The sequence below is a fragment of the Haliotis cracherodii genome, unplaced genomic scaffold (assembly GCF_022045235.1).
Source record: "Haliotis cracherodii isolate W230 unplaced genomic scaffold, xgHalCrac1.p SCAF_13, whole genome shotgun sequence".
Taxonomy (NCBI): Eukaryota; Metazoa; Mollusca; class Gastropoda; order Lepetellida; family Haliotidae; genus Haliotis; species Haliotis cracherodii.
In genome coordinates this window covers 4,916,255-4,938,004 of record NW_027266268.1, presented here as the reverse complement: position 1 = coordinate 4,938,004, position 21,750 = coordinate 4,916,255, and the positions used below count along the sequence as shown (strand labels likewise).

At 43.3% G+C, this 21,750-nt stretch overlaps 3 protein-coding genes across 4 annotated transcripts in view; 2 read left to right on the top strand and 1 right to left on the bottom strand.

The window, feature by feature from the left end:
• The window catches only part of LOC139459527 (valine--tRNA ligase-like), a 33,394-nt gene extending 30,018 nt beyond the window's left edge, over positions 1-3,376 (top strand). The window contains exons 27-28 of the mRNA XM_071241054.1: positions 35-184; positions 1,313-3,376. Of these exons, the coding sequence (XP_071097155.1) occupies positions 35-184; positions 1,313-1,381 (219 nt within the window). The 3' untranslated portion in view covers positions 1,382-3,376. The remainder of the gene's footprint in view (positions 1-34; positions 185-1,312) is intronic.
• An 8,961-nt stretch (positions 3,377-12,337) lies between these two features.
• On the top strand, positions 12,338-12,805 carry LOC139459418 (uncharacterized). The gene has a single exon (XM_071240870.1). The coding sequence runs from the start codon at positions 12,338-12,340 to the stop codon at positions 12,803-12,805; it is 468 nt and encodes a 155-aa protein (XP_071096971.1).
• A 1,361-nt stretch (positions 12,806-14,166) lies between these two features.
• LOC139458767 (suppressor APC domain-containing protein 2-like) overlaps positions 14,167-21,750 on the bottom strand; it is a 29,740-nt gene continuing 22,156 nt past the window's right edge. For both annotated transcript variants that reach the window (XM_071240181.1, XM_071240182.1), the window contains 4 exons: positions 19,585-19,728; positions 18,729-18,830; positions 17,562-17,666; positions 14,167-14,289 (listed from right to left, as the gene is read on the bottom strand). In XM_071240181.1, coding sequence (XP_071096282.1) covers positions 14,167-14,289; positions 17,562-17,666; positions 18,729-18,830; positions 19,585-19,728 — 474 coding nt within the window. The remainder of the gene's footprint in view (positions 14,290-17,561; positions 17,667-18,728; positions 18,831-19,584; positions 19,729-21,750) is intronic.

Below are 21,750 nucleotides of genomic sequence, written 5' to 3'. Positions count from 1 at the left end.
AAACTTCAGTCAGTATTATGGCTGTTTATTTCAGGGTTTGATTGATGTGGATAAGGAGACAAAGAAGCTGGAAGGGAAGAAGGAGACACTGGGCAAGTCACTGAAGAAGCTGGAAGACGCCGCAGCCAAACCCGACTACAGTGACAAGGTGCCCCAGGACGTCAGAAACCAGAATACAGAAAAGGTACAAATGTGCAAATGTCCAAAACCCAATGGTGTAACAATGCTTCAGTTTGATCGTTATGGACTGCTTCTGTGGTCTGGTAGTAGAGTGTCTGCCTGGAGAGCATGGTACTTGTTGTTAACCTGTCTGGGGCTAAAACAAGGAGTGGCTGGCTTAGATTCGGTTTTCATGTTAAATTGCGGCATGGTATCTCAGTGGGCTAGCACTATAAAATTGGCATTAGTCTGGACTAGTACAAGCACGCACACATGCACACCTGCCTGCATACACACACACACACCCGCACGCACCCACCCGCACACACCCACCCGCACACACCCACCCGCGCACACACACCCGCACACACACACCCGCACACACCCATGCCCACAAACACACAGAGATCTTTACTTGCTGAACAAATACAAGCATCACAGTAACATTAATTCTGCTCTAGTAAAAAATGTAAAAATTGCATTTTAAGAGTGGGTTATTAATGGTTTATAAATACCCAATATAGTTGACCCAAGGGGGTGAAAATATATTGAATACCCCAAAACAAGTATACAGAATTGAAGTTCACCGATAACTTATGTATTTTACAATGCCAATAAGTAGGGCTGGGACGGGTAACTCGGGTACTTGGGTCGGGTGGATCGTGAGTAAGACCCGGGCACCCACAGGACTACCCGGACCCGTGGTTAGTCACGTGATATATTGTTTAATGACAAAAACTCAATATAGCTCAGTGGTTACACTACAAGTGGCTAATGTTCGCATTCCTTCTGACGATGCACACATTCCTTTTGACTTGTATGTTTGGGTAAAGATAAAGCTTCAGTCAACTTCAGTGTACGCATGATCTGATGGTTTGATACATGTATCGAAATAATTTTGGCCAGGCCAAACAATTCCCAATCAGACATTTTGTTCCCAACCTTGGAGATCTGCAGTGGGTACCCGGGTAGGGTTGGGTAATAGGGGGCAGGGTACCCGGGTAGTAACTCTGGACTCGTCCCAGCCCTACCAATAAACATGTTTTTTATATTTGCATGTTTTTGAGTGTTCAATGAAACCTGCAAATCTGAAAACCCATAATGTTCATGTCCTTAATGTCCTGTACAGAAAGTTGTGTTCTTTTCTTTTCAGGTGTCACAGTTGAAACAAGAAATAGAAAAGTTATCAAAAGCCTTATCCACGTTACTAACATTCCAGTGATTCCTGCTCTGTGTAATTTATTCACTCTGAACACTTTCAAGACACATTTTGGAGTGGAGATTCATGTGATAAAAGATGTGCTGTAATATTCTCACACACGACAGATTGATCTGGCAACAGCTGAAAGTGCCCCGGGACTGTATCGTCTTCGAACACTAAACTATGTGGTCTGGACACACTGACCTCTCCTGTGCTGAAGTTCCTGGGTTTCAAGATTCATCTTTCAGATGCTCAACAAATTCCATGGGAACGGTCATGTAGCACCAGGGTCTGGTTGATGTGTAGTTTCTCCATTGAAATATTTGTCCATGTTTGAAAAAGTCTGAACCATGTATTTTCCGGACTAATAATTATTTTTGTTTTTTGATTTTTTTTGTGTTAGTTTATTGAAACAAGCATTTGTTTTTGAAGTTTCAATGTGTTTTGGAAATCGAAAAAAAGTGTGCAATAAATTGTACATAGAAATGAAATTATTAGAGATTTGCAGACATGCTATCCGAATATTAGATGACTATATGAATAGATAGAGTATGATCCATGTGCAAAGTAGAATGACTTGAAGGCTCACTAGGCCGTGGATAATTTAGCTAGACTGTATGTAGTATGTACATGTGACGTCTGCCAGAAGTTAGTCTTATTTTGTTAGTGGACAGACTGGCAATGACAAAATGTGCACATTTTTCATCAACAATGTTAACCATTCAGTGGTCAGAATGCTTCTAGAAATTTTCTCAGAGCCTATTTCCAGGATCCTTCAAGACCGTTGCCCAGTCTCTCATCCCACTCAGCAACAGAGAGGTTGAGAGTGAAGGCCTTAGCTCCTTAGATAATCATGGATCGGGTCCACAAGAAACATTTTTCTCAACGCCAAAAGCACCTTATTGATCCATTTTTGTTTATTTTTGTTTATTTTCCATTTAGGATGTTGTCAGTGTCTTATCCCTATCTATGTCTATCAGAATTGTAAGGCAAGGCCTCTAAACTGTAAGTGGAGCCAATAGCTTCTAGCAGACAAGAAACATCACTGAACTATGGACATCCTTAAAGACAGGGCTTCTCTGCACCAAGTAAAAGTTTCATGAAAGAACTGGTCCAGCATGATTTGGGATAGGTTGACAATTGCCAAGATATATTTTCAAAATTTCAAAGATTTCCGCTAAATGTTCTTTATTCAAGAGTCTGGACATGCTAGAAGCAAGACTAACGCTTGTAGGATCTTCACCACTCCCCTGTGTGTACTGCAGGGATGTCAACACTGGCTACTGTCATTATCACGGTCACATCATTTACTCTTCGAGGTGCAGGAATTGATTGCTATTTATTTCCTTTTCAAATTTTTAATTAATATAAGATAATCACTAAAAGATAAACAGGTGTTTATTTGTATCTTTTTACACCAGCCTTTGAAGTATCAATATGATAAGGTGTGGTTCATTGGAGGACTATGAAGCTGTTATCTGAAACCCATACCTGGTGACGTGGCTGTCACATTGGTAAAGGAAGACCAATACCATACCCATGTTTAACTGCCTCACTCACGATACTCCATCTATGTGACAGAAGTCTGTAATTAATGAAGTCTGGACCAGACAAACCAGTGATTAATATCATGAACAATGTCCCAAGTCGTCAGTCATTAAACAAAGTCAATGAACCTGACCCTATCAATTTTGTCTCCTCTCACAAGTAATGGTTTCTTGGGACATATTCCAAACCAGAATGCTCACTGGACAATTGCTATACAAACCTTTCAGATTAAAACATGACATGCTTCAATGCATCATCAGCCTCTTGGCATCCTTTGTGCTCAACTCAAAGATTCTATGTTTTGCTGTTCAACTGAAGGTCCAAACAGCAAGAAAATCATGTTTTTGATTGTTAAAAATGTTTCAGTTTCATTTAGATAAAAGAACTAAATATCCAATTTGTCTGTGTTTATGCTCAGGTTATGATTATCAACACAAGTATGCTTGAAACTGTAATAAATGAACAGATAAATACGCCTTTTGTGTTTGTGATTGTGTTGTACATTAATTAAGTCTGTAAGTGGTAGACTGGGTTTGACAAACCAGTGGTGTGACATCAGGCAACACCCACACTGTTGGGGTACAGTGACAAGATAATCCTGGTCGCTCATTGTAACCACCCAATGTTGAATGTCGTCTGCTGCATGGAGTGTTGAACATCTTTGCTGTGAAATCCCCACAGCTTCTGTGACCTCTTTGTTTTAGAGATGTGATCCCCGTGAAGATCCGAGTTAGAATAGGTCTTCAGCAACCCATCTTGCTGTAAGAGGCAACTTTGCTTGTTGTTAGAGGTGATAAACGAGATCGGGTGGTCAAGCTTGCTGACTTGGTTGATCCATGTCATATCCCAATTGCATGGACCGATTGTCATGATTTTGGATTTTATACCCCAAAATAAATTGTCCCTGAAAAATCTTGAAAAAAACATTATGGTTCAGACTTTCGAAAAAAAAGGAAATTGTGCCTGCCACAAAATTTACACTGTTGCTTGTTGCTTTTCTTAAAGAAAGCAGGTGGCCGGGTAGCCTAGTGGTTAAAGCGTTCGCTTGTTGAGCCGAAGACCCGGGTTCAATTCTCGACATGGGTACAATGTGTGAAGCCCATTTCTGGTGTCCCCCGCCATGATATTGCAGGAATATTGCTAGAAGTGGCGTAAAACCATACTCTCTCTCTCACTCACTCTCTTAAAGAAAGCCTTGCGTACTGACACTGTACCTGTCACACATCACAGAGCGTCGGGATCAAGAACGAGGGTATGCCCCAGTTCAGGTAAAAGTATGGCTGTTAATCCAGGTGTCGGTTACGTCAAGCCCAAACACGGACGACCAGCAAATTGGTGTGAAATGACAATCTTAAATTAACCTTGGACAGTAGTGTTAACCCAAAAATAAGAAAGTCATAGCCATGAATCAGGAATCATGTAGAATTCATTTATTTCCACTTGAACTGCTTGTAACAGCAACATTCGGGAACGTCTCTTTTCCTTTCATGTCCAAGACCTTATTTAATTTACACAGATTAAAACAAGACCATTATTTTATTTTATTTTTCTGAATCACAGATTTATCTTCCAGAGGTGAAGGGGGCATCACACAAGCCTCCCTTTGGTTATTATCTCATTAAGTGTGCAAAGTGTCAGCTTTCCATGGAAGACCAATAGCATTAATTTCTCCAAAGTATCAGAATCCGAATCAAACTATTGAGCCTTACACATGTATTTGTGATGTTGATGACTTTTATAAATTGCTGACAAATCATTCATTATTCATTTTGCATATCACTGGAAAGAAAAATAATTGTATTTTTTTATTATTTACCTGTGATCCATCAAATAAAATAATAATAATAATAATAATAGCCTTCATCACAAATATAAGACAATCTCTGTACAATTTCCATGTTGTTTCAATATCAGGCTCAACACAAAAAATAAATCTGTGTTTACATATTCTAATTAGCTGAAAACAATATCACAAAATCAAAACACCATATTATCTGGAATAAACTCAGAAAAAAATGTAACAAGCAAATTATAGAAAAATCATTTCTAAAAATCACCATAAACCAAAGAATCGGAATACTTCATTCAAATGTAGACACCGTAACAAATACGAGAAAATCACAGCAGGGTTTATAGACATGTATTCAAGCTCTACATGGAGAATATCTTACATATCAATGGAGGGGATGCTATTGCTTAATTAGGGTACAAATATCTGGTGAAACACATTTGAAATGCCATTGCTGTTAATATAACACCATTTTTCTCTCCTTCGTTCTCGTTTGCATGAACATTAAACGTCATCAACTCCGTGTCCGGAACTGAATGGGTCATGTATTTTGCTAGGGCGGATGCAACATTTTTAAAAGGAAGGGGTCCAAAATATCAAAATCCTCTCTCGGTCAATTTTACTGTCTAAAACATACATTTGGTTTTCAAAAGAAGGGTGGGTGATGGGGGGCAGACCCCCTGGACCCTGCCTCTGGATCTGCCTATGTATTATGTGTTTTTCTAATCTAAATTACGGTCCAAACTTAAAAAAAATAAATATTGGTCCATTCACCTTTAAGTATATATCATCATATCCTAGGACAAAAGTCCTGTTCCATAAAACACTCTTTATTTATATTGTAAGGATATATGAAGAACTCTCCCCACTGATTGTTTTATGATCTTTTATCCTCCATGTTCTCCATCTTTAATCCTCAAACACATCAACCACATGCCCCTCCTGTCAGTCTTCAGTATTCTCAACCAATGGCTCCCTCGGAAGCTGAGCATGGAGGAGGAACATACAGTAACATGGCTGACCTTCTGTAGTATTATCCATAGTAGAGACCAAGAGAGCAACAGAAACTGTAATGCCAATAAGGTTTTGCTCCTCTTCCCAAGGCAAGGGAGTTAACTGACTATAAAAGTCCAGTTTCCACCCTTGCAGCACTGGGCTGGTATTCCAGGGTTACATTTTGGCTGGACTAATGAGTCTATGCACAGTCCAATCAAAATCGTGTTATGAACTAGACATCTGCTTCATAAACAACATGGATTTCAACGAGCTAATCTTTTCATGTTTTTAATCAATGTGCTCAAGTGATTTGATGCGCATTGTGAGGTAAGACCCGTTTATTATTATTGATAAAGAGCTTGATTATTGATCAGATTGTCATGCCATGGGGCGTTGCCATTTTGTTTAAAGCAATATGAGAGATGGAATTTGATTGGTCAATAGGAGGGACATAGAAAAGACATAACTCATAATAGCCACTGGTGGCGCTATGACCAAGCCTGGAAATTTCAGCCTAGTTCGGCAAGGGTGGAAACTGGACTCCATTGTCTTAACCATACACCAAGGAAATACAGTCATTGTAGTTGATTAAAAAAACAATTATTTATTTTATATATTATAAGACAAATCAATTTTAAATTCTTCCACAGTTCTGCACGTGAAAATACTAAGTTGCCGATCCCCCCAAAGGTATACATAGTCTCAGCACCAGAATGACTTTGTCGAACAGAGTGATTGTAGACATAATTTGTAGAGCTGGTTACAACGACGAGACAAACAATACACTGGTAATCTGAGATTAGCCATTGTTAATCTTTCCATTGATCTCTGCAAGATCTGCCATGTGGGACCAACTCCAATTTCTACCCTTTCACTGCATAAATGCAAGTCTGTATATTGAGCAAAGGGACGTCCAAGCAACACATGCTTGTCGTTATCATGAGAATAATAATAAACATTGTACATAAACGTCTTGTTCAGGTTAGTGAGAAAATACCATGTACTATAGACAGATAGGATGATAATTATGTATAGCATCATGCATTTTCAATGCTGAATATATGATTCTTATAAGGCCACAATAAAATAATTATTAGATTTTTGTAATTGTCTTAGGCAGTGAATGATTGAAGTGCTAGTCAAATGTCAAGTGCTGTCAATGGAAGCAAGAGTAATTCAGAGTTATCCGCCCTTGTGTAAACATGAACATCACAGGTGTGTTCGTTTGAGAAGTTTTGGGATGGGATTGACAGTTTCAAAAGACTTAGGTTAAACCTTTATAAGATTAACAAGAAAGATTCAAAGCCTTTCTACCTTTTATGTACTTGCCAAGTGCAGACTTGATACCAGTTTGAGAGCACAGAATTCTTGACAGCTTCTAACACAGAGACAGGCCTGTTTCAAGACGTTTGACCAAGACAATATTACTAGAAATAGATTTACAAGTCTCCTCTACGTGACAGTCGTCCTACCAAATATTCATGCTTCATGCCAATAACTTCTGTCAACAGTTATTGTACTCAGATACCATGAACATGAACCAAACAATTTAAGATAAATAATATAGTTCCCTAAGCCTCACATCTAAAAAGAATTGTATGAAAACCTAAAATTAATTTATTGTGGCCTAAATTTACAACATCAAAATAATACAAATATAGTCCATTGTTATTAAAAAAATGAAAATGATCTGATGTTACAACAGTTAGACTGCTTTCTCAAGATATTTTGTTATTGTAATATGTATTTCAGCACTCAAAGTACCCAATGTAAGCTGCAGATCGCAAATATGTTGCTAGGCAACTGTAAAAGAAGTTTTTAACAGTTATATTGTAGACATTCTACAATGTTTGTCACTGTATTCTGTAAACAAACCAAGGCAACTGGCATTTCACATACCATGAACCCTTGTTAATGTGGACTGTGTCGGTCCTAGTAGAATCATCTGGATTAACAAATCATAGATGCGGAGGTATTGTGTCTTTGTCAGGAAGGTGAGGTTTCCGGCATAACAGGTTCCGCACTAATGAGGTTGGACCACCGTGATCTGAACATCACTGGTCCTGATCCCTATTTACATGTCTTGGTCTCCTGGGCCAGTGTATTTGTGGAGTCCTAACATCCAGACTGAGATCTGTGTAACTTCGTATGGTCAGCATCAGTACAGCTCTATCGGTGTAAGGCAAACCAGACCCACCACACCCACCACACACCCTAACTTAAAGAATTAAGAATCTCTTTTTAAATATCAAACCTTAACTGCTCCCTAAACCGACACGTAAAATGGCCTTTTTTAAACATCAAACCTTTACTCCTCCCTAAACCGACACGTAAAATGGCCTTTTTTAAACATCAAACCTTAACTGCTCCCTATACCGACACGTAAAATGGCCTTTTTAAAACATCAAACCTTAACTGCTCCTTAAACCAACACATAGAATGGCCTTTTTTTAACTTCAAACCTTAACTGCTCCCTAAACCAACACGTAAAATGGCCTTTTTTATACATCAAACCTTAACTCCTCCCTAAACCGACACGTAAAATGGCCACCATTGAAACTGTTTCACTTATGCGATCCTGAGAAGAAACACATTTGACGTCTAGACTTCCTTATAATAGAAGATATTATGTGCATAGAATACAAATTAGTATTATGTAGCTCCACTACAACATGAACATTGGAGGATCACTGACTGTGAGAGTTAAAGCATTGATTACACTGTGGATTTACAGGATTCCAGCATACACACAACACAATGTATTGAATTATTGCCATTAGGGCAGAGTATGTATCTAAAATAGCTACACCTTATACTAAAAATATCATTTACATAAAATATCTTAAGCATATTTATATATATGTCGCATACAATATATATTATTCAATAAAATGTAACATAGAATATATATTTTAATATAGGATATAAACTTGTATATGCTTGTAATAAGTTCAGACTTATTGACATGAACGCTTCAAACTCTGACTCTCGCTGTCTTCAAACCAGACTAGACAATGCCACTCCACAAGACTCCATCAGTGCCACTCTTTAAGGCCGAGGGCACTGTCAGTGCCGCTCCATAAGGCCGAGGACACTGTCAGTGCCGCTCCATAAGGCCGAAGGCACTGTCACTGTCAATGCCAATCCATAAGGCCCAGGGCATTGGCAATGGGAGGTGCGCATTTATAATATACTTGGGTAAGCCAGATGCTTGGCATTGAATATGAAGTGGGGGGAGACCTGAAACAATTCTTCCACAGTCGTAGTGCCAAGGTCATTGTTGTGGTCCTGGGCTCCATCAATGATGCTCTGTGAAGATGAAGTGAGGAGAACACCCCTACCGACATACAGGATGATATGAAATGTATACAAGCTACAATATGTGACTCACCAGGAGAAAAGGGACCATAGGGGTTCTAGCACAATTGTGCTTTGATGTCATAAAGACGTTTGTCGTCAACTTACTTCAGTGAAGATCGCCATGTGTTATATCTCTATAATAAATATGAATTGAAGCTTGTGAATTGTATTTTTGTGTTCCAAAGATCGTGTAGTTTTAAAATATATAAAAAGACAAAATGTGATTTTTCACCCATAATGTCTGTTATCTCATTGTTGGTCACATATGTAATTCACGTATATCTACCCTATTTCTCATGCCATTTAATTTTTCAATGATTATGAATGATGTTTAATGGTTGTATTAAATACCGGGTCTGGCTGAGAGGCCAACAATATTAGTAAAGGTACACAATGGTACTAGTGAATGAGTTGGGTTTAATGCCGCTTTTAACATTATTCCAGTTATAACACAGCATGCCCGCTTAATGGTGTGGTAAAGCCTGAAGTGATGCAGGTCTCAGACGTTTACCACTTCAGTGAAACCCATGAGCACGGGTATGGTGCTGACAAACCTAGAAACATAATCTGGGTGAATTGGGATTCGAACCCACAATCATAGGTTTCTGGCGTGCCCAAGGGACGCAACTCTGCACAGCGAATGGCGGCGCCTTAGACGACTGGGCCACCCGTGCCCCCTCACAATGGTACACAAGGACGAGGTGTCGTGGAGGACAAGAGCCCTATCTGGCCCACTGGAAACATCCAATCATAAGATGTTTTGATATGAATGAGAAGTGGACATTGTTCATTTTGACCACTGCATGTTTGGAACTGAAGGCATAGGTAAGGCTAAACTTAAAGGCTCATTTTAGAGGTTTCAGGAACCATTTTCAAATATTTTAACATGAGAAAATCTTACACCCACGCTGATTTGTAGATAAAAATAGTACAAACATAGGGTCCAAATTTCACTTATTTTCACCATCTATGTATCTTTGGTCAAGTCAAAAGTCCAAAACTGGCATGGGCAAGAAGGTGAAAAGGCTAAAGTTGGCTGTGATTTGAGTGAGTATAGTTTTTACGCCACTTTTAGCAATATTCCAGCAATATCACGGCAGGGGACAGAAATGGGCTTCACACATTGTACCCATGTGGGAATCGAATCCAGGTCTACAGTATGACGAGCAAACACTTTAATCACTAGGGCAGCCATTTTAACCTGTTTGATAAGTTCCATACCAATATTTCTAGGTTGTGGGTGATTTAGTAATTTTCACAATATTTTGCAAAGATGTTACTCACTTCTTAAATTATGCCTCTTGTGGGCCAAAATGGGCTGTCAGAACATTGTCCCTTAACACTTGAAATCTTGCAAAGCTGATCTATATACATACCCCCCCCTAATAATGGTATGATTGATGGATGGATTGAGTATGGTTTTACGCTGCTTTTAGCAATCATCCTACAATATCACGGCAGGGGACACCAGAAATGGGCTTCACACATTGTACCCAAATATTGGTATGAATAGATGTGTATGATTCTCACTGAGTACAACATACACCTCAGTGAGACAATGGATATATGGAGATACAGTCACGCTAACTAGGCTATTATACAACATGTATGATTGTAATGTCAAGGTAAGGTTATTGTACAAAATGCAATATTGGTCCAAGCACCATGATGAAAATCTGGGGACGACTTCAACAATCATGACAAAAAATGTTCTTGAGAAAGAAATGTTTTAAAGTAGCGGGCGACAACAAATAAAAAAAAAAGTTATCACCGTAGGTTTCTTGAGCCTGTAGGAGATCACAGATGACATCGGCAGATTTGATTTGACTTCATATTAATAAATGTACTGAGTATTCACAGCAGGGCTGCAGTGAAACCCTGAGACTATGAATAGTACTGTACCAAACAAAATCATCTGCATTTAATAACAACTAATTGCTGGAAACCAGGGTGCCCTTGTACAAATCGATCTTAGCGCTAAGGTGATCCAAACTCCAATACCTTAACATACACTTACGACTGTTGTAGCGCTAAGTTGATCCAAACTCCCATACCTTAACATACATTTACGACTGTTGTAGCGCTAAGTTGATCCAAACTCCCATACCTTGACATACATTTACGACTGTTGTAGCGCTAAGTTGATCCAAACTCCCATACCTTAACATACACTTACTACTGTTGAAGCACTAAGGTGATCCAAACTCCCATACCTTAACATACACTTACTACTGTTGAAGCACTAAGGTGATCCAAACTCCCATACCTTAACATACACTTATGACTGTTGTAGCGCTAAGGTTGTTTTGTACAACACCCAGATTGGAGTTCATTATAAAAATACTGACACACTTTGAAAAAGGATTTTCGATTTTTGGTAATATTTGGAATAATGGCCACAGAAATCAAATTAAGTTGTTCTGTGGATTTAGTGATGATAAAAACACAACAATGTTGTCTTTGGGTTCAGATCTCATTCAGTGTGTCTCAAGATGGACTTGAGCACAAACACATATCATGTCTTAGGTGTGCTTAAGTTGACTGTGCATTTTCATTGTATAGAACCAGTATGAGTATCGTTAAGAAATCGTGATCTGAACACAATGAATCCAGGGTCTTGAATAACAGGGTCTTGACTTACAGGGTCTTAAGTATCAAGGACTAGACTTACTGGTTGAGAACTGATGAGGTCTTGACTAATGAGATCTCTACTTACAGGGTCTGGACTCACCGGATCTGACAGTGTTTCCCTGTATACCAGCAGATTACACGGAACAACTGACTTCTTTAAACACTGACCTGAAGGTGACTAAGTATTTCTTATTATGCAGGTCCTTGATGTGAGGAGATGGGGCTTAACAACTCTCTGTCAGTCCTATCATGTACTGATGGAGACACACATTTGTTTCTATACACTACAAGGTCAAACCACGACAATCTGGGTGATCTGAACCAAACAAGCCGGTTCTGGCCAGCAAGGGACACAACTCTGTAGAGTCTAGTAGGTCCATGATTCAACAACAGGGACTTGATCCAACCAGGATTCAGTGACAGTGTCACAGCTGGGGGATGGTGACATCATGGCCTACCATGGATAAGTGACAGCTGCACAGTTAGGGGATGGTGACATCATGGCCTACCATGGATAAGTGACAGCTGCACAGCTAGGGGATGGTGACATCATGGCCAACCATGGATAAGTGACAGCGTCACAGCTGGGGGATGGTGACATCATGGCCTACCATGGATAAGTGACAGCTGCACAGCTAGGGGATGGTGACATCATGGCCAACCATGGATCAGTGACAGCGTCACAGCTAGGGGATGGTGACATCATGGCCAACCATAGATCAGTGACAGTGTCACAGCTAGGGAATGGTGACATCATGGCCAACCATAGATCAGTGACAGCTGCACAGCTAGGGGATGGTGACATCATGGCCAACCATGGATCAGTGACAGTGTCACAGCTGGGGGATGGCGACATCATGGCCAACCATAGATCAGTGACAGCTGCACAGCTAGGGGATGGTGACATCATGGCCAACCATGGATCAGTGACAGTGTCACAGCTGGGGGATGGCGACATCATGGCCAACCATAGATCAGTGACAGCTGCACAGCTAGGGGATGGTGACATCATGGCCAACCATGGGTCAGTGACAGCGTCACAGCTAGGTGATGGTGACATCATGGCCAACCATTGTGAACAGATAAAGATTTGCCTCAAACATGTTACTGACCATTATTAACAGATCAAGATCAGCCATGCTGATGGACCAGAACCAGATTGGAATTCTCTCTTGTTTGACCTGCACATTCCTAATACATGAAACATCACCACTCACAATTTAAGAGCTTACTCACGGGTAGATAGCTTACTCACAAGTAGAGAACACACAGATATGCAATATTGCTTTGTACTAGACCATACTGCTTGGCAGCCATGGATGTCAACTGAGTCCTGCCCTAAAAAATCTAATGTCAGAAGCCACTGCAAGGGTCTGGCTTGTCATGTAAGTCAGAGTCAAGCAGCAATACATGAACCCAGGTCAAGTCTGGGCAGGCATGGCCTTCATTCAGTTTGTTTCATTAGTTGGTCATCATTGAACACAAGAACACAAGAACACAGATTTCAATGTTCCTTAAAGTAAGTCTTATGTAAGACACCACTTTGAATGGTTCCAACTTACCTCTCGAGGCCTCCGGCTTACCGGATTTCTATTGGCATCCAATTTCAGAACACATATTAGTGTACAAGGACATTAGACTTTCATGCATGCTCATAAACTAATTGCTAAATATTTGATTGATTCGTAAGAAAAAAAAGAAGTGAAAAAAAAATTCAACAATGAAATATTGGCATCCGTGTACCAGATAAACATTTACAGCGTACTGCACTGTTTCATCTGGGATACCACTTAACAGGGCTCGGCATCCGGCGTGCCGAAAGGGGTTGGCACCCCCACTTTGGTTCTCATCCAACATGTCTCATGGTTTAATGTTAGTTGTTTAATATTCCGATAACAGTCTTGTGTTAGTACACGCTGAGAAGCCTTCTGTGTATACACACTTCGTAAGTTCAGTGGTTGCACGTAGTTCACATACCGTATTCGACGTAATAAGCGCCCAGGGCGCTCTCAAAATTAGAAATAGGGGGCTTTTACTAGAATATTATTTTGGTGAAAAAAACTGAGTTAAAAGATAAATATCGTTATTTATGCTGAAATATATGTGTACGACAGATATATTTTTCCATTATTGAAGAACCCCTAACTTAGGTTGCATATAACACATGAGTGCTGATTATACGCGAATAAATAAGTCTTGCGTACATTGATCAATCGGAAGGGGTGCTTATTGGGATTGTTCACAAGGCAATATCTTAGCAAATGTCACCGTGGGCGCTTATTACATCGAATACGGTACCTGCATTTTGTTAATCATAATTAACCAAACTAGAGTAACATGTGATTGTCTTTCCTTAAATAGGATCTGCGTACCGTTTTAGTACTTGTGATGCATGTTTTGTTTCAATCCTGCATATAATATGCGTGATCACCACCCTTGTAGTATTGTTTAAAACTAAGGGTTGTACCAGTTCCTTGAATGTCTACATGAACGTAGTGTCGTCATAGTTGGTCTTGTGTTTGGAGCGGGATTCAAACAGCTCCCTGATGAGGGTGGACTTCTCCTGCTCCAGCTGCGTTATCTTGTCACTCTTCTGGCTCACCTCCTGGAACACGATGGGAGGCAGTCAGTATATTTATAACACACCAGATTCCTTCCAACACCAGATTCCTTCCAACAAGTGAATGTTCCTGTCGCTGCACTAATATTACCCTGGTCAATGTATCAGTTTGCATTCGATTTTCATTCTCATCTCCCTGGGGTATATACAACCCAACCTACATGTGAGTCACTACTAGGTTAACAGTGAGACCACCATCTCATCCTACAGGATACCCATTCACTTCTGGGTGGACAGAGTCATATTTCAAAACAAAGTCACTTGCCTAGGGTGACACCATATGTGCTACATGTGCTTTAGTGTGGGGCAGGACCAAAGGCCTAGAAACTCAGGAGTCAAGCTGCCGAAGAGATCACCCATCCAACTACTCTCCACAATCAACATGCTTCACTTCTCCTGATTGGTAACCTGTGAGCTGTGCACAGGACCATGTGCCGCAGTGGGTGCTGCAGGGTACTGGGGACCTGTATGTCTAGAGTGCCGAAGTGGGTGCTGCAGTGGGGTCCTGTATGTCTAGAGTGCCGCAGTGGGTGCTGCAGTGGGGACCTGTATGTCTAGAGTGCCGCAGTGGGTGCTGCAGGGTACTGGGGACCTGTATGTCTAGAGTGCCGAAGTGGGTGCTGCAGGGTACTGGGGACCTGTATGTCTAGAGTGCCGCAGTGGGTGCTGCAGGGTACTGGGGACCTGTATGTCTAGAGTGCTGCAGTGGGTGCTGCAGGGTACTGGGGACCTGTATGTCTAGAGTGTCGAAGTGGGTGCTGCAGGGTACTGGGGACCTGTATGTCTAGAGTGTCGAAGTGGGTGCTGCAGGGTACTGGGGACCTGTATGTCTAGAGTGCCGCAGTGGGTGCTGCAGGGTACTGGGGACCTGTATGTCTAGAGTGCCGAAGTGGGTGCTGCAGGGTACTGGGGACCTGTATGTCTAGAGTGCCGCAGTGGGTGCTGCAGGGTACTGGGGACCTGTATGTCTAGAGTGCTGCAGTGGGTGCTGCAGGGTACTGGGGACCTGTATGTCTAGAGTGTCGAAGTGGGTGCTGCAGGGTACTGGGGACCTGTATGTCTAGAGTGTCGAAGTGGGTGCTGCAGGGTACTGGGGACCTGTATGTCTAGAGTGCCGCAGTGGGTGCTGCAGGGTACTGGGGACCTGTATGTCTAGAGTGCCGCAGTGGGTGCTGCAGGGTACTGGGGACCTGTATGTCTAGAGTGCCGCAGTGGGTGCTGCAGGGTACTGGGGACCTGTATGTCTAGAGTGCCGCAGTGGGTGCTGCAGGGTACTGGGGACCTGTATGTCTAGAGTGCTGCAGTGGGTGCTGCAGGGTACTGGGGACCTGTATGTCTAGAGTGCCGCAGTGGGTGCCGCAGGGTACTGGGGACCTGTATGTCTAGAGTGCCGAAGTGGGTGCTGCAGGGTACTGGGGACCTGTATGTCTAGAGTGCTGCAGGGTACTGGGGACCTGTATGTCTAGAGTGCTGCAGGGTACTGGGGACCTGTATGTCTAGAGTGCTGCAGTGGGTGCTGCAGGGTACTGGGGACCTGTATGTCTAGAGTGCCGAAGTGGGTGCTGCAGGGTACTGGGGACCTGTATGTCTAGAGTGCCGAAGTGGGTGCTGCAGGGTACTGGGGACCTGTATGTCTAGAGTGCCGCAGGGTACTGGGGACCTGTATGTCTAGAGTGCTGCAGGGTACTGGGGACCCGTATGTCTAGAGTGCTGCAGTGGGTGCTGCAGGGTACTGGGGACCTGTATGTCTAGAGTGCCGAAGTGGGTGCTGCAGGGTACTGGGGACCTGTATGTCTAGAGTGCCGCAGTGGGTGCTGCAGGGTACTGGGGACCTGTATGTCTAGAGTGCCGCAGTGGGTGCTGCAGGGTACTGGGGACCTGTATGTCTAGAGTGCCGAAGTGGGTGCTGCAGGGTACTGGGGACCTGTATGTCTAGAGTGCCGCAGTGGGTGCTGCAGGGTACTGGGGACCTGTATGTCTAGAGTGCCGAAGTGGGTGCTGCAGGGTACTGGGGACCTGTATGTCTAGAGTGCCGCAGTGGGTGCTGCAGGGTACTGGGGACCTGTATGTCTAGAGTGCCGCAGTGGGTGCTGCAGGGTACTGGGGACCTGTATGTCTAGAGTGCTGCAGGGTACTGGGGACCTGTATGTCTAGAGTGCTGCAGGGTACTGGGGACCTGTATGTCTAGAGTGCCGAAGTGGGTGCTGCAGGGTACTGGGGACCTGTATGTCTAGAGCGCCGAAGTGGGTGCTGCAGGGTACTGGGGACCTGTATGTCTAGAGTGCCGAAGTGGGTGCTGCAGGGTACTGGGGACCTGTATGTCTAGAGTGCCGAAGTGGGTGCTGCAGGGTACTGGGGACCTGTATGTCTAGAGTGCTGCAGTGGGTGCTGCAGGGTACTGGGGACCTGTATGTCTAGAGTGCCGAAGTGGGTGCTGCAGGGTACTGGGGACCTGTATGTCTAGAGCGCCGCAGTAGGTGCTGCAGTGGGGACCTGTATGTCTAGAGCGCCGCAGGGTACTGGGGACCTGTATGTCTAGAGTGCTGCAGTGGGTGCTGCAGGGTACTGGGGACCTGTATGTCTAGAGCGCCGCAGTAGGTGCTGCAGTGGGGACCTGTATGTCTAGAGCACCGCAGTAGGTGCTGCAGTGGGGACCTGTATGTCTAGAGTGCTGCAGTGGGTGCTGCAGGGTACTGGGGACCTGTATGTCTAGAGTGCCGCAGTGGGTGCTGCAGGGTACTGGGGACCCGTATGTCTAGAGTACCGCAGTGGGTGCTGCAGGGTACTGGGGACCTGTATGTCTAGAGTGCCGCAGTGGGTGCTGCAGGGTACTGGGGACCCGTATGTCTAGAGTGCTGCAGTGGGTGCTGCAGGGTACTGGGGACCTGTATGTCTAGAGTGCTGCAGTGGGTGCCGCAGTGGGTGCTGCAGGGTACTGGGGACCCGTATGTCTAGAGTGCCGCAGTGGGTGCTGCAGGGTACTGGGGACCTGTATGTCTAGAGTGCCGCAGTGGGTGCTGCAGTGGGTGCTGCAGTGGGGACCTGTATGTCTAGAGTGCCGCAGTGGGTGCTGCAGGGTACTGGGGACCTGTATGTCTAGAATCCCTACTGGGCATTGGGTATTAAGGACCATATGTCGAGACAGAGTAAAATCAGATGGCAATGAAAAAACATAAATATGACAAAATTCATGACTTGTAGGATGTCTTCTGAATGAAAAGAACATGGTGATAAACAAGGACACAGGTGACTGTCACCTTGGTGAGTTGTCTGTTCTGGTCTTTGAGCATCTTCACCGAGTTGTTGTTCATGCGCAGGTTGGCCGTCGGACCCATGGCCAGGTTCATGTGAAGCGGGAAGCCCTGAAACACAGACACCACACACTTCAGGGCAACACAAACACCACACACTTCAGGGCAACACAAACACCACATACTTCAGGGCAACACAGACACCACACACTTCAGGGCAACACAAACACCACAAACGTCAGGGCAACACAGACACCACACATTTCAGGGCAACCAGACACCACAAATGTCAGGGCAACACAAACACCAGACACTTCAGGGCAACACACACACCACACACGTCAGGGCAAAACGGACACCACACACTTCAGGGCAACACAAACACCACACACGTCAGGGCAACACAAACACCACACACTTCAGGGCAACACAGACACCACACACTTCAGGGCAACACAGACACCACACACGTCAGGGCAACACAGACACCACACACTTCAGGGCAACACAAACACCACACACTTCAGGGCATCACAAACACCACACATTTCAGGACAACACAGACACCACACACTTCAGGGCAACACAAACACCACACACTTCAGGGCAACACAAACACCACACACTTCAGGGCAACACAAACACCACACACGTCAGGGCAACACAGACACCACACACGTCAGGGCAACACAAACACCACACACTTCATGGCATCACAAACACCACACATTTCAGGACAACACAGACACCACACACTTCAGGGCAACACAAACACCACACACTTCAGGGCAACACAAACACCACACACTTCAGGGCAACACAAACACCACACACTTCAGGGCAACACAAACACCACACACGTCAGGGCAACACAAACACCACACACGTCAGGGCAACACAGACACCACACACTTCAGGGCAACACAGACACCACACATTTCAGGGCATCACAGACACCACACATTACAGGGCAACACAAACACCACACATTTCAGGGCAACACAGACACCACACATTTCACAATCAGAAGAATAACTAAAAGTGCTAAAAAAATGGCACTTTACCACCAGATGACCATAATTCATTTCACTGGTTTGGGGAAAATGTACAAGATGGAGGCCAATGGACCATTGTTTGTGTGGACATATGCATGCTGGGAGTGTGAGATGGTACCTTCTCCGAGCTGTCCGTGAGAGTCCGGAGCTGTTGGTTCACCTCCACGATCCTGGCCTTCTGGAAGTTCATCCGCTCCTGGTGGGCCTCCAGAGAGTGTTCCTGGACAGCACAGCATCAGCAAGTGAGGCAAAGTAATCATGGCACAGGAACTACATGGTGTAACAGTTGATGTGAGTGAGTAAGTCAGTGAGTATGATTTTACACCACTTCTAGCAACATTCCAGCAATATCACCAGAAATAGGCTTCATTCATTGTATCCATGTGGAGTATTGAACCCAGGTCTTCCGCTTGATGAGCGAACACTTTAACCACTGGGCTACCCCACTGTTGCATGTTGAGCATGTTGAAGTTAATTAAATATGAAACATGAACAAACTGACATTAGCAGCATTTTTGTTGTTGTTGGAACTAAAGGGTACACCAGTCCAAAACACAAGTAAATAAATTGGCAGAGTAAACATTTCCTTTCTTAATTTATCATGTTATGCCTTTAATAAATGTATGCACAAATGTATCAATTACTACAAATTTATCATGATAGACCAATGCTATATGGTTTTGATCAATCATCTCTGTATTGTCAAGACAGACCAGGGTATGTAGAGCCTGATGTTATGCCCACTGCATGGGGACAAAACCGTCACACCTCACACTTTCCCATCGCATGAAGAATGAAAACAACCAATAATTTCATCATAAGCTTTGTAACACCAAAATTTCTAGGTAGAATTTGAATTTAAAAGTTCAAATTAAAATTTAAGATAAAAAGATAAAAAAACAAGTCAAGGAAGCATAACGGCTCCATCTTCAGACTTGAACAGATGCTTTTGCCTTTGAGGATCTATCACTCACATTGAACGCGGCCTTGCCGAGGTACTTCTGCTTGTCTTGTATGGCGGAGATCTGTTTGCGGTACCACTCCCGAGCTGTGTCCACTGCCTCCAGTCCCTGCAGGAGCATGTCCCGCTCCTCCTCGAACTGCTTCATCCTCTTGATCTGAACCCACACAAACACTCACATGAAACCCACACAAACACTCACATGTAACCCACACAAACACTCACATGTAACCCACACAAACACTCATATGTAACCCACACAAACACTCACATGTAACCCACACAAACACTCACATGTAACCCACACAAATACTCATATGTAACCCACACAAACACTCACATGTAACCCACACAAACACTCACATGTAACCCACACAAACACTCACATGTAACCCTAATAACACTCATATGTAACCCACACAAACACTCATATGTAACCCACACAAACACTCACATGTAACACACACAAACACTCACATGTAACCCACACAAACACTCACATGTAACACACACAAACACTCACATGTAACCCACACAAACACTCACATGTAACACTAATAACACTCACATGTAACCCACACAAACACTCACATGTAACCCACACAAACACTCACATGTAACTCACACAAACACTCACATGTAACCCTTACAACACTCACATGTAACCAACACAAACACTCACATGTAACCCACCCAAACACTCACACGTAACCCACACAAACACTCACATGTAACCCACGCCAACACTCACATGTAACCCTAATAACACTCACATGTAACCCTAATAACACTTACATGTAACCCACACAAACACTCACATGTAACCCACACAAACACTCACATGTAACCCACACAAACACTCACATGTAACTCACACAAACACTCACATGTAACCCACACAAACACTCACACATACCGTATTCGACGTAATAAGCGCCCAGGGCGCTCTCAAAATTAGAAATAGGGGGCTTTTATTAGAATATTATTTTGGTGAAAAGAAAACGGAGTTGGAAGATCGTAAATTTCGTGGTTTATGCTGACAGCCTGAAATGTTTACAGACGACAGATATATTTTTCGAGAATTTAATTGCCCATAATTAAGGGTACATATAACACACGAGTGCATATTATACACGAATAAAAAAGGCCTGTGTCCATTGATCAATCAGAAGGGGTGCTGATTGGCATTGTCACTAGCCAATATATTAGCAAATATCGCCGTGGGCGCTTATTAGAGTGGGGCGCTTATTACGTCGAATATGGTAACCCACACAACTAGAGCATCATGTCCACATGTTACTAGCTGCCTCTAACATGAGTGAGTGCATGTTGTTTTACACCTCAGTCAGCAATATTCCAGCCATATCACAACACCCTGTATATAACCTAGTCCAGGCCTGGCAGACCATTGGTCGACAGCATGAGTGAGTGAATGTTGGTTTAAACCTCAGTCAGCAATATTCCAGACATATCACAACACCCTGTATATAACCTAGTCCAGGCCTGGCAGACCAGTGGTCAACTGCAAGAGTGAGTGCATGTTGTTTTACACCTCTGCAATTTCCAGCCATATCACAACACCCTGTATATAACCTAGTCCAGGCCTGGCAAACCATTGGTCGACTGCATGAGTGAGTGAATGTTGGTTTAAACCTCAGTCAGCAATATTTCAGCCATATCACAACACCCTGTATATAACCTAGTCCAGGCCTGGCAAACCATTGGTCGACTGCATGAGTGAGTGAATGTTGTTTTACACCTCAGTCAGCAATATTCCAGCCATATCACAACACCCTGTATATAACCTAGTCCAGGCCTGGCAAACCATTGGTCGACTGCATGATTGAGTGAATGTTGTTTTACACCTCAGTCAGCAATATTCCAGCCATATCACAACACCCTGTACATCACCTAGTCCAGGCCTGGCAAACCATTGGTCGACTGCATGAGTGAGTGAATGTTGTTTTACACCTCAGTCAGCAATATTCCAGACATATCACAACACCCTGTACATAACCTAGTCCAGGCCTGGCAAACCATTGGTCGACTGCATGTGTGTGTGAATGTTGTTTTACACCTCAGTCAGCAATATTCCAGACATATCACAACACCCTGTACATAACCTAGTCCAGGCCTGGCAAACCATTGGTCGACTGCATGAGTGTGTGAATGTTGTTTT